The 14,558-nt window shown below is 35.9% G+C and overlaps 1 protein-coding gene across 1 annotated transcript; it reads left to right on the top strand.

Annotated features, from left to right (window-relative positions):
- Positions 1-841: 841 nt before the first annotated feature.
- Positions 842-14,068, top strand: EXOC1L (exocyst complex component 1 like; the record flags this gene model as incomplete). Its single annotated transcript, XM_084232882.1, has 3 exons — positions 842-962; positions 8,272-8,402; positions 13,802-14,068. The coding sequence occupies 3 exons, from the start codon at positions 842-844 to the stop codon at positions 14,066-14,068; spliced, it is 519 nt and encodes a 172-aa protein (XP_084089008.1).
- Between the last annotated feature and the right edge of the window lie 490 nt (positions 14,069-14,558).

Raw genomic sequence — 14,558 nt, 5'->3', positions numbered from 1 at the left:
AATCCTCCCACCCCCACATCTCTGGCCTGTACCCCAGCTCTTGTATATATAAATAAATAAATCTTTAAAAAAAAAAAAGATAGGAAATTTACTCTCTCAAGAAAAAAGCACAATGCTTTGCTCCAGCAGATAGCTAGCAAATTTTTCTTCGGGATTGGAGGAATAATAACATTCTAGTGAGCCTATTTGAAAAATAAGATGAACCCCAGGATCAGGGCTGATTCTCATGAAGCAAAGATCTGTGACTTGCAGGAGGGGCAAGAAAGGAGGAAAAGAGACTTGTTGGAAGTGTCAGGAGCAGGCACTGAGGCTTTTTCTCTTGTCGATGATAGCAAAGTTCTTAATGGAAGATGATCCCAATCAATAGAGCCAGACAGTTGATTTATATAATGGAATCAAGCTGAAGTAGTGGTCGTCCTCTGCAGTGATGTGAAAGGGGGAAAGGCTACTAGATAAGAACCAGAGGACTCCACAAGTCTATCTGCTCGTGTTCATAAATATGTTCCCCATCAACAAACCACAGGAGAGCTCCAGAAAGCAGCCTACTTGAGCCTGGATGCCAAAGAGTGACGGTGGGGCTGGTGCTGCTGCTGTACTTGGGCTGCTGCTGCTGCTGCTGCTGCTGCCACAGTACAGAGACCGCGGGGAGGGGTCTGACCGCACTCAGTGTCCCTGGAGCCTTGCTCTGGCTGGGGCCCTGGCTGGGAGTGAGAAGAGACTGAAGAGTGGGAGGTGAGCAGGTCTTATCAAAAGCTGCAAAGCAAAACTCGAAATCTAGGGAGCAAAAGGAAAGAAAAGGTGAGCCTGAGTCAAGATCCCAAGCCAAGTGGACCTGGCGGAAATGTCATCTTTGGTAAAGGAGGACTTGCAGAAGAAACTGTTCAAGCCGCTCTCACAGAATCTGTACGAGTTTATAGAAATAGAGTTCTCCGTCCAGGACAGGTATTACCTCTGTGTGTCAGGTAATCTGTTCTGTCTCTTATCATTTCGTATCGCAAATAACTCTGAGGTGCTTGGGTGATAGAAAATGTCTGTATTTTCCTACACAATAATATTTATTTTCCTACACAATAACAGCACCTGCATCTACTTGGTTGTGCTTGGTTGTGCCAAGTTTAAGAATTTGGGGTTCTACGGAATTTTCTTTTCAATGAGAGAATGGAAGACAGGAAAAAATATTATAGTAAGAATATTTTGCTCAACTGTTTAGAAGCGAAACTGGGTTTGTACATTACCTGATTTGATTATTTTTGTCTCCAATCTTTTACTTCATTCACTTGCATGTTATGCAGTTTTATTGTGTAAGAGCTCATTTTAAAAAATTCATTGGAGAACATTGTGTATTTTTTTAATACATTGGAGAGTTGAGTTATACAGAAATATATCCAACTCTTTCTGACAACTCAGATCTCCCTTTTCATGCTACAAAAGAAAAAAAAAGACCTTAGTTCCCCACCCCCGCCTCCCGGGCTGATTTTCAGAGATAAGTGATCCTTTAAAGACGCTTTTTGCCCAAGTATGCTCATAGAAACATGCTTTATGGGTGGATTACTTCATGAAGATGAAACTTTAAGGAAAAGAGAACTATTTAACTAAAATAAAGATTTTCCTTCATGTTTTAAAAATTCATGGAAGTTGTGCAAAGTTAGGAATAGCCTTCTGCGCTTCACTGTAATTTGCCTTACCTGTATTTGTGTGTGTGTGTGTGTGTGTGTGTGTGCTGAATTTAGGCAGAAATGCTTCTGCCATTATGGTATTTAATATACAACATTCCTTCTTCTCATCCATGGCTTTTAGTGCTTTTTAGGGACTTAGAAGGAAAGTGCTTAGAAACTCTAAGTGTTCATAGTGAACTTATTTTTTAAGGCACACATCTCAGCATTGAGAGAACACAAGTTGCTGCAATTCCCTTCCTGATAATTCTCTTAGAAGGTCTTTTAAAGGTGTCAAGAGGGAAAACTCTAATGAAGTAGAACATTTTTAAGTCAAAATTTCAAAAGGTTCTTTAAAATTATATCACTCCTAATGAATATAGTAATAATTACTCAAGAATAGCATTATTTGTCCAATATATTACCTGGCAATTTCCAAATAAATACAAAGTATGGGGACTTGACATATCAAAAAGGTAAAAAAAATCAGTCCAGGAAAAAGAAAGCAAGTCAAATAAAAGAACTTCAGAAACTATGTTAAATCTTAACCATCAAATCACTATATCTTAAAGTATGTTGACTTATATACTACAGAAGATCCTTATTCCAATATTAGCATTTAATGATTTTATACTTATGTGTCATCCTATTTTACAAAGCTAATTACACTTCATGTAACATTAGTATATAAGTATTTTTAGAGCAAAACTTCTTTAAAATAATCACAATAATGTATATATCTAAGTAACTGTATTTTATGCCTCCCTCTGACTATATGAACTAACTGAACTTTTCCACCTGGCATGGGGGTAAAAGTCTCCTAAATTCATTTTTTAAATGGATGTGATTTTTATTCCTAGTTTATCCAAGTTATGAGAGCGATACCGTGGGCCGAAGTCACCTGCTGTCTTCTTTCACAAATGATTTGAATCTTTCTAACTGGGATTCATTGTAAACATGTGAAACACAAGCTCTTTAGGATTGAATGTTTTCAATAGAAAATGATCAAATAAAACATCTTTAAATAAAGTCTTCAAATAACCAGGTCATCACTTTCACTGGTAAAATTCAATGAATCTGTCTGCAAGACACAAGGAAAAATAAAGTTCTCCCAGAAATGAGAAAGAAAAGATAATATTGTCATATTTCAGATAGCAGTTAACATTTTAAGACTTATTAGTTCTTTTCACAACTAACTTTTCTAGCTCTCCTCTATGTCACATCCACCAATTTGAGAGTACTTTCCCCAAAGGTAACACCATAATCTTTACGACCATCTCAAATATATTTAGACAGAGCTACGATTAAACTAAATTCAAGGAGATGCTTGGTAGTCCTAAATATTTGACCAGTGTTACTCAGAAGATTCCTGTTGTGTGAATCTAACAGGTCGCATCACAATTATTGAGGCAGTTCTCTCCATATATTCTGAATATTGACTACCTTCAGCAAGGAAGGGACACAGTTACGAGTATATAGTCTGCAACCAGCAGTTCTAAATTGTGAGAATTGCAGGTCCGGAAGATAAATTCTATCACGCATTTTTTCAAATTAAAGAAGATATATTTCAATAAGATAAACTTTCTACTTATCTGATCAGAAACTCTCTTTTACAGGAGGCTCACAACTAAATGATTGTGATTTACTGTTACCTTGATGCTTTATTGGATTGATGTCATAAACTCAATCTCCCTCTCCACAGTTGCTGGGATTTACACTGAGGATTTTTCGACACTGAGTTTCCATTCCCCTGAGCATTTCTGTACAGCTTATTTATGAGCTATTGTTGTTTTTTTTCCTTATTCTTCCAGATTAGATTGGCTCAGTTGCCCAGTCTACCTTCCATTTAGGTTCATGAATAGTAGTGACTATTTTACCATGCCAATAAAAGCATTTATTGATGACAGTGTTTATTTTGAGATTAAAGGTGAAAATAATAGTGGACATGAAGTCAAAACTATCATTCTGAAAATACGAACTAAAATGCCAAAACTGGAGCAGGCTCATTCTGAAATCCCCTGGGGTATCTGGATATTACTCACTACATCATAATTATGTAATGGTTCCTCTGATGTTACTGAAACCAGCTCTCTAGCATTTTGACTACATAAACACATTTCTGTTTTAAGACAATGTGATAAGTTTCCACTTTGCCATTGCATTAATGTGGATATGGCCATTTAATTTTAGCTGGCAACAGAGTTCAAATGTGGAAATTAGGGATTGGGTCCACTCCAGCCTGAAAAAGACTTCTTTGGTTCTTGGCTAAAGACCATTCTTGGAGCCTCCTTGTTTCCAGAGTAGGCTGTTTTGCCAAATTAAGGAGCCAGCACTGTCTCTGGGCTGCATCATTGTATCAAAAGCATTTTTAAATTTTCTTAGTTTGGTATTGGTGTGACAGTGACCATTAATATATGAAAACTTGATAATTGGTAGTTTCCACCCTCTTTTTTTTTTTTTAGCATTTCCTGATCATTCTTTTTTTATATATATTTTATTTTATATAATTCTTACATCATTTTTCAATTTTGCATAATGCATGCATTTTCATTTTGGTTATATTCCCCATACAATTCCCACCCCCTTTTTCTGATCTTAATCCCTCTTCTCCTGCCCCTACCCCCCACTGTAGTGTGTCTCTGGTCTATAGTTGCTTGTTGATTTTGATTTTTACTTTATTGCAATTAGTCTTTTTCCTGGTCCATATTTAGATTTTCTAAATTCCTGCTATGAGTGAGACCATCCAGTATTTTTTCTTTTTCTTTCTGGCTTATTTTGCTGAGCATGATCCCTTCCCACTCCATTCATGTTGCTGCAAATTGCATGAGTTTATCTTCTTTGATTGCTGAGTAATATTCCATTGTGTATGTGTACCACATCTTCTTGATCCAGTCATCTATTTTCAGGCATTTGGGTTGTTTTCCATAGCTTAGCTATTGTAAATAGTGCTGCTATAAACATAGGGGTGCAGGTGCCCTTTTGAATTAATGTTTCTATGTCCTTTGAGTTCCCACCTTCTTAACATCTTTCTCCATTCCCCCCTCCAACTCATCCTTTCTAGAGTTACCCAAGAAAACTTAATAAACTCCAGTGACAACCCCTCTCCACCTCCCTGACCCGCACACACAGTTTCTGAAAGGCTTTTGAGGTCGTCTGCCCAGCATTCACAATCCTTCAGGAACTAGCTCCTGCCTAACTTACTTCCTACCACCTAACCATCCTCACACTTCATGCCAAAAATACCAAATACTGATAATGCTTCAAAAGTGTAAAATACTTAATACTTTTGTACACAGGCTGTTCTACAACTTCCTTTCTCTTCACTCTTCATTCTGCTAACTCCCACTACCTTTTACAATTCAAATGACCTTCAGGAAACTCTCCCTGGCCCCCATGAGATGAAAGTGTCCCATTTCCATGTTGCTGTTTGTCCTGTCGTGCCTCATTCAGAACCCTGTCATCATGTTTTCTTTCTGAAGCCCCGTCCCCTGTAATCTTAATAAGAGCAGCACTGGTGCTTTGTGGGAATTCTTTTTTTTTTTCCCCCAGTGCTTAACACAGTGTTTTTTACAAAAGGGACCTCAACTATTTATCGAATTAATAATATTGAAAGACTGGATCTGCAGTCAATTAGCTGGTTTTTGTAACATGTAAATGAGGTAGAAGAATTTCTTTCAAACAGCATTGTTCTATAGTATACAGCTATTTGTCCATATCTTTCTATCCCCACCCTTTCTCACACCCCTGAGCAGCAAATGAGGCAGGCAGTCTGAACAAGAGCAAAGTCCTTCAACTCTGAGGTCAAGCTTTTTGTCTAGACAGATACAAATGCCTCCTGGTGAAACAAACTGTTCCAGGTCCTCTCCAGGACATGTCCCTCAACCAGGGAAGAGGACATGGTTCCTCTTCCAACCTCGTGAATAGGTGATCTTAGACATAGCCTTTAGTTTCTCTTCCTATTTATTTTTTTAATCTTACCTAACCCAAGAAGTAGCACATAGTAGGGACTCACTCAGTATTCGTTAATACATGCACAAGTCTTCTGCAAGCTCTCTTCTTCCCTCACCATTCTAGAGACACTGTCCACTGAGAGGAAATCAACAATCTTCCCTAAGTCAGATTCAGTGCCAGGACTTTACCCAACAAAATGGCTTCATGGGATTTGCTCCAAACCTTTGATATTCTTTGTCCTTTTGATTTCCAGAGCATTGCACTGTTGCCTTGTCTCTTTCCTGATGGCCCGTTTTCAGAACTCTCTGCTGATGATGTCTTCTCTGCTCCGTCTCACCTCTTTCCTATAACCCTAATCCAGGAGACCGAGGGATACAGAAAAACCCCACGTCTCTACCTTCATTCTTTAGCCATTAACTTTCATGTTATTCTCTTCTGAGATAGTTTGAGGACACCTCGTCTGTATGTCATTGCTAAATTCATTATTCCCTCCCAAGTCACCCCCTACTCTTTGCTATTTGGTTTACACCCAGCGTTATTTCCAGCCAGTGCTGTCAATGCCTCATTTGAAATCTTACCTGGATTTGCCATTTCTGTTTCCACTGCCTATATCCTGTGCCTAGATGACAGCAATGGCCTCTTAAAACAAAATACTTTAACAATTGCCGTAAACCCGTCACTTTCTAAACCACTGATATACTTTATCTATTCTAATCTTTATACATTGTGAGCATTTGTATCACTCTGATGTCCACATTAAAACATGAGGAAACTGAGGTTTAGTTGCTCTAGTTATTAAGTAGTTTACTGAGACCACACTGTACAAGGTGGTATCTTGATTGAAGTCTAGAATATCTATTCCAGAATATAAACTGCACTGCCTCTTCCAAGGGGCTCCAGTTCGCCCTTCCTTTTTTCCTCAACGTATCCTGTGCTTCTAGAATAATGCTCTTCTAACAGGGTGCCATTTTACTAACTCCAGGAGCTCAAAGAGGAAGGAGACTTATGGGAAAAGTATTACTATATGAACTTTCATCGAATACCTGCCCTCTTCTTACATTTGTCAAGCTGCTCAGTCTCCCTTGTCCCGGGGAATGAATTCAGTTCTATCACCTCAGAGCTCAGCCATTTGCCTTAAATTCACTATCACTGTGCCTTAAGAAGAGGATTGCTCCCTTTGCCAGGTCTAATTCTGGAGCCCTCACTGTCTAGGCCTGCCTCCCCCCAAAGGGGGGATTCAGACACCACAAGTCCACAGTAGTTTCTGTCACTTTTCAGATCAAGAGCCTTTCAAAACATTTTCACAACCTTCTCAACCTAGCTATTCCTACTGTGTCCCAACATCAACCAAGCTGCACAGTCTACTTTTTCTAATTGCACCTGGTGAAGCAGATTTTAATTTTAAAGCCCTATCTCAAATTTTATTTCTTCCATAATTCCTTCTCTAGCTATTTCAGTCCTCTTCCTTTCTAGAATTCCTGCTGAATATGTATTCTGCTCCACACCATTTATCTATCACTGTGATTATATTGTAATATGTTGCTTTATATCTACCTATCTTGGAGGGTAGGCAAAGAGGTATTTTCTAGAATCAAAAGAGGGTCTTCCTGTAAATAAAAATGCTAGTCTCACTCGCAGGAGACAGAAGTAGCATGCAACTCTCTAAGTAACTCTATCCATTCTGAAAGTTTAAGATATTTAATTCCCCCTGTACCCCTTTACAATGTAGCTATAATTCCTCATTTTATATATGGCTCATATATGTTAGCCTCACCTCCTCAATCAAACCATGTATTTCTAGAAGGCAGGGACTATGTCTCATACTTGTACCCCCTGTTACTTTCATAATAGTTCTATCAGGCAAATAACAGGTAGCAAATACTCCTTTATTAACTTATTGATAATTTTCAATTCAGGAACCCTACCATCAAATGTTGATTCTTCTGATATGTGCACATGAGGCCGAAGAGATGATTTTTAAGGTCAGGAAATTAGACCCTTATATTGTTCACATAAAATAAGTGATGATTTTTCCCACACCTTTCAAAATATAGTACTAAAAGTTTGTCTCAGTGCCATTTTGAATACTAGAATTTTAGAGACAGGTTAGAGAGGATTAAAAAATCTCAAGTAATACCAAGCAGGTCAATAGCAACTGTGATAAAAGCACTTCTACATTAAAAATCTCAAAGTGACTTTAAAAGAAAGCACACACAGTAACATTTACATGTCACTCTTCAATTCTTTGTTGTGTGTGGTAGAACTGTTTACTTTCCTGATATCACATGCTTATATTGTCATGAATTAAAAATTCCTACGTGTTCTGGTAAACACTTTAGCACTGATTGTATGTTAACACTAAGCCTATTTCCTGCCCTGAGTTGAACTTCATTCTCCACCACAAAGCTCTTAGCTCAAAGCACGTAGCTCAGTGTTCATTCCCATGGCAGTATGTAACCACAACTGCAGCAAAAATAAAACGAACACACTGAGCAAATTGTGACAAACTCATGAAGGTTCAGTACCTCAGGATTCATAACTGGGGTGCAGGTATAATGCAGGTTCAAGGTCATTATATGAAAAGGAGATACAAAAATACTGAAAAGTGTGATAATAATTTATTATCTTCTGAGAGTTTGTATAAACTAAGTGTTTTTTTGTCCCACAGTGACCAAAAGTAAAGAAGTAAAAATAATTATGGTGAAACACTACAGAGTAGGTCTAGACGAAAAATATGAAGTAACAAAAAAGTGGTCTTTGAACGATCTGCAGAAGATTGATGGAAAGGAAGCAGAAACTGTAAGTGTTATGTTTTGTGACAGATATGGCACCATACACTGGAGAGCTTTATGTTACTGGCCTATAGTGTATACCCTTGGCATGGACTAAGTGTTAAGGTTGCCCACCATTCCTAAGTGATATGTTTTAGTCTACCTGGAAGATCTATTTCATTGTGTTATGCATTAAATTTGAATTTTGTGTATGGAATTTGAAAGCACCTTTCCCAATGATTTCTTTTTTTCCTGAAAACCATTTAATTCTATGTTGTTTGTTTTTTTTATTGAGGTAATGTTGGTTTACAACAATATACATGACTCTGAGGTACAGGATCACACCTTTTCAGATATGTGTTACTATAACACACCCACCCCCAAAGCATCCATAATCCCAGTGGTTTTTTAATGAGTTAAACACTGGCCTTTCCTCAGCACCCCAATTTCCTCCATAAATTTTGGAAATCCTACCCTCATACTCTTCAAAGTTTACTTCAGTGCTACTTGATTCTCCAGAAGAATCACTAACACTAAATCCTACAACCTAAGGGCTAAGAGGGAGAGAATGCCTATATACTCCAACCTCCACACTTCAAAAATAGTGCTCCCACAGTCTCTCTTTGAACAATTCTACTGAGAAAGAACTCATAAGCACATGAGGAAGTCCATTCCATTTTTGAGTTGCCATAGTTTATTTTTAAATTTCCTACTTATGTTGAACCAAAACATAAGTAACATCTTCACTGTAACATCCACCCATCAAGCCCTAATTTTGCCATTTGGGGCAACCTAAAACAAATCCAATCCTCCTTTCACATAGCAACCTGTTCAATGTTTGGAGATCGTTATTGTGATCTCTCAATTTTTCTCTTTTCTAGGTTAATTATACTCATTTAATTCTTTAAATAACTTTCATGTGAGGATCAAACAAGATAATATATAAGATGACACAAGCACTAAGTTACTAGCATTGCTGATATGTTTCAACACGTTCACTACACTGCTCTTACTCCTCAGGAATATTTTCATTTCTCAGGAAATTAATACTGTGCTTTAGAATTAATGGGACTAGCTATGACATGAATCCCTTATTGCTATCAATATACTGGGTGAAATCCCAGATTTTTTTTGTATATGAATCTGCCCTGCTCTCAGCTTATATAGAATAAAATCTAAATAAAAGCCCTTGGTGACCTGGCTCCTTCATCTCTAGTCACTCTGCCTCAACTTTAAATATCCATAGTGCTTAACTGCTCAGTCTTGAGCTTTAGAATGCCTCCTTACCTCCAGCTCTCATCACATTCCCAGATTCCCCATTGGGCAAAGTCATACTCATGCCTTCTAACCCACATACTCTCATTGCAATATGTTAAAAACCATATTCCTAAAAACTGGAGTTGTTGGTGTGCTCTGTCTCTCCTCTGGATGCAAAACTCCCAAAGAATTGAGACCATGCCTTTTTGTCTTTTATCATAGCCTTCTTCCTAGTAGATGTCAGGAACGCATACATATTTGTGGTGCTGTTGAATGAATTAGAACCTAACCTCATTTATTCTTTATATATATATATATATACATATACATATACATATATACACAAATGGGCAGAAAGAACTGCCCATTTATTCTTAATACTTCTAAATGACATATTCTTAGTTTGGCTTATTGTTTCAACCTAATAAATCATCTAATATGCTGTTATTTTAATATTTACTATACTATGATGCAGATTACAGAGAGTAACATGTAGAACTTGATTCAAGTCAATAAAAATGATGAAACACATAGGGTTAAGAGCATATATAATTTGGTAATTCATATAGTAATTAATACTAATATTACTACTACTAACAATGCTGCTATCACTACCATTTTTACACCTAGTAAATTCTTAGCATGTGCCAAAAACCACAGTAAGCTCTTTCCATGTATTTCACATAATCATCTCCAAACCCCATAAAGTAGATTCTATTTTTACTCTCAACTTACAGATGAGAAAAATAGACAAAAATATTATTTGACTTGCCCAAGATCACACAGGTATTAGGTGATGGAACTAGTCTTTACTCAGAAATCTATTTATTCGTCTTTTTTGGATTGGTTATTTAGCAGCTCTACAAATTTTTGTATTCATTCATTTGTTTATTCATGTATTTATTGAGGATGTGTGATATATCAGACCTGCTAGATTCTGAAGATATCATGGAGAATTGGACAGACAGAAGCACTTAATTCTGCATTACTGCACTCATTTTCTAGTTAGAATACCTAAATTTTGCCCAGAAGGTCTCTACTAAAATCAATAAATGCTGTCTTCACTTAGCTTGAAATTATCACCTATTTTAAAATTTTTCTCTGTTTGTCACAGCCTCTTGGTGAAAGCATGCTGGATTTCATTGCTTTCTTTCCTAAGCATGAATATTATATCTTTTGGCAATACATTTTACTAAATATTCAACACTTAGTTAATTATTACTTAATACAATGAGATATTACACAGTCATTAAAAAGCATGTTTTTAAAAGAATCCTTTGAACATAATTATTCATCAGTTAATAAATTTTTTAAAAGTCAGCTGGATACAAAACTTTCTATATTATCTCTATTCAGTTTGTCATCTTATTAAAAACAAAAATCGGAACTTTAAGTTGTAATATAAAATACATGTGAATATATGTGTGTGTATTTATGTGTATAAGAAACAAATCAGTACTTTAACAATAATTATCTCTGTGTGGTAAGATTATAATTTTTTAATTATTATTGATATTTTCTTCTTTGTAATTTTATGTACTGGCCAAAATTTCTGGGCTCCATTGAATTTTACCAAATGTAAACATCCACTTCACTATCCTATATTTTCAGGAATTAACTATCTCCACTTCTTTTTGGTCAATTTCTTTCCTTGTTTTTTTTTTTCTCAAGTTCCCAAATATTGTTGATGTTTATTTATTTTCTACAAGTTTGGTGAGTACCTAGTGATATATTCATCAAGCCTGTCACTTAGATTCATTGGAAGCACCTGGCTCTATTTTCTCCTCATCTGTCTTGACCTTTAATTCCATCTTAACATTGTTGAATTTTCCCTTTCTTATTTGATGATCATTATCTTTGATGATGAAGGAGAAGTTGAATATATCTATTTTTCTCCTAACATTAGGACCTAAAATATTAAGTTGCCAAAAAGCTATAGTTCTTTTAAAGATTTCTTTTCTATGGATGAAGTAATAAAAAGATCCCAGTTGTTCTGGGAATTTCTACTTCTCTCTCTTGGAATTGAATACTCAGGAGACAGCATTTATTATATTTTTCTCAATAGCAATAATACACTTTAAGTATAGTAATTTCAAGCCAGGAAGTTGTCAACTTTAAAATGGAATGAAATTGAAATTGAAGTCAATTTATAAAGCATAAATCAAAATGACTGGGGATATGGAGAGTGATATGGTACAACAAGAGAGAGGATGATGTAGCAAAAATGGGATTGGGCTCATTGAAATCTTGGTTCTTGTCCTGGCACTTCCGTTAACTACATGTGTGACTTGGATTCCTCAGAGACCTGGATCTCTCTGGAAACTATTATCTTGGCTATAAACAAGAGATTAATGAATTACCTGTGAGATCCCCTCTTAGTTTCTATTGAAAGAAATAAAAAAGAGATGGAGGGAAAAAAGGGAGGGAGAGAGGGAGGGAAAAGGGAGAAGGAGAACTTGTATTATATGTACATTAGTACTCAGGCTTTTATTTTTAGGCTAAAGGAAAAAATTAATCCTCTCTAAGCATCTCAAAAGCGTGAAGGATATTTGCTACATAAATCAGGATAAAATGTTTCAGGGAGGAAACTACATAAGGAATGTGATTAGTATCTGGTAATGGAGTGGGTGGGATTTCCTTTTATTGCGATTCTCTGCAGAAGCTTCTTTCAAGTAGCAATCATGACAAGAGGAAAAAATTTACCAGATGTGACAAGTGGAGCACTCTATTTATCACCACATCATCCTTGTACATTTTATTTTCAGAACATTGTCTTTTATTTTAAAAAAGTATTTAATAGTATAAAGTAAGGTGGTATTTACTTAGTATGACAATTTCTAGGGACAATTCAGGAGAAAGAGGCATCTTTATTAATCTCCATGCTAAGCAGTTTATCTTTGAAGCATCACAGATGCCTCAAAAAGAATCTTTCATATTGTTGTTCTTTATAGAAGCAATGTGTTTGAAACAGGTTGCTTTGAAAGCTCATTTGTAGGTGTTAGAAATATGTTTGATAGAGATAAACTATAATTAATAAGCATAATCTCATGTAAACTTCACAGCAATCTTATTTAACATGAGGAGGAAAGTGAGGGTCAGATTAATAAGATCTTTGCCCATGATAGGTCACATCATAAAGGAGTCAAAATGGTCGCCTAACTTCAAATCTCATGTTCTGTGTCCTGCTTCCTGAAAGAATCATCCTATTTAAAAGGGAAATTGCAAATGCCTAAGTTGTTTATATATAATATTTACACACCACATGATAACATATAACAAATTATTAACATTCTGGTTTGTTCCCTGTTTACCTCCTTGTCTTTTAGGGCAATGTTTACCTCCACTTCTTTTTTCATAAGACTACTTCAGATCACTTCACTATACTTTGTTGAGAACTTATTAGTTGCAATGGATATGCATTAGGAATATAAAGATAAATAATGCAAAACTTCTACCCTCACTGAGAGTTAGGACTTAGATAACGAATGTGAAAGTATTTTGTAAACTGAAAAGCACTTTATAAATGCAGAGCATCATTACTGCTATTAGTAACAGCAGCAATTATCATTATAACATGTAGGACCAGGATCAGGTTTGATATCAACTTTTTTCACTAGAAGTAAACAGCTAGAAGAATCTGGTCTAAGCCAATCTTTAGTAATTTTTCAGTTTCAATCAAATGATTTTATGACCCTTGCATTTAACTTCAAAGTCAGTAAACAGGTGATCTGCCAAATGCCACAGGAGAACTAGCCATTGTGTGTTTCCTCCTTTGGAATGCACAAGGACTCAGTCTCCTAGTAGAGAAAAGGAGAAACCTTGTATCCCTTCCAAAAGTCTGTAAATAGGTTTATTCTCTTCTTCCATCCTACCCGTACTCTCAAATTCTCTGTTCTCTGAAGACCAGATAGCTTTACATTCCGAGGCATGCTTTGTCTATAGAATTTTAAATCAAAGATGATTCAAAAAGAATCTTTCATATTATTGTTCTTTATAGAAGCAATGTGTTTGAAACAAGTCACTTTGGAAAGCTCATTTTTATGTGTTAGAAATATGTGTGATACAGATATGCCATAATCAATAAGCATATGCAAAAGAATATGAGAGAATCCAGGAAATCTTGCCACTTTCCTGGCTCCAAATAAAATTATCTCTCTCTTTCTCTTCTAGGACAATCCATTTTTTGATCTGCACTTCAAGAAAGTGTACTGTTTGGAAGCTTATAGTTGTGCTTCAAAATATGCCTTTGCTCGAACTGTAAATAAACTGAATCATGCATATCTTAAGAAGGACCTACAGATTGTGAATTTTGATTCTACTTACATTAATGATGATTCCATTTGGTCCTCCAACAACAAAGATTGCTTGGTTCTTATGAGAATATGTTTTTATGCTTTCAATCTTGTGTGCTTGTCCCTGTGTCCTCTGCCACTTTGAAGATATATATCATGTCCTTCATCGGTGTGCTATGAAAATGGATCCCTAAGTAAATATTGATAATCTTTATTTTATTTTCTCTCTACAGTAGTAACTATTATTTTTATGAAAATAAACTGATGCTTTGTGAATTGCAGTGAATATGTTTTAATGCAATCATTCAGTTTTGGGACTTTCACCTATATGTTCCTTGGTAACTTTGGAAGGAGTTCTATGGTTTTGTCTAAATTAATGTTCTACAAAAGAGTGTTAAAGAGTATCTTGAAAGGCCTAAATAAATGGACAGATATCTCGTGTTCATGAATAAGAAGACTTAATATTGTACAGATGTCAATACCACCCAAAATGACTATGTTGGGTGGTATTTCAATGGCTTTTTTTTTTTTTTGGGACAGAAATGGAAAAGTTGGGTCTTCAAATTCATATGGAACTTTAAGGGGCCCTGAATAGTCAAACAATCTTGAAAAAGAAGTACAAAGTTAGAGACTCA

The sequence above is a fragment of the Talpa europaea genome, assembly GCF_964194135.1.
Source record: "Talpa europaea genome assembly, chromosome: 5".
NCBI lineage: Eukaryota > Metazoa > Chordata > Mammalia > Eulipotyphla > Talpidae > Talpa > Talpa europaea.
Note: the sequence above shows the minus strand (reverse complement) of the source record. Positions and strands in the feature narration are given on the sequence as shown.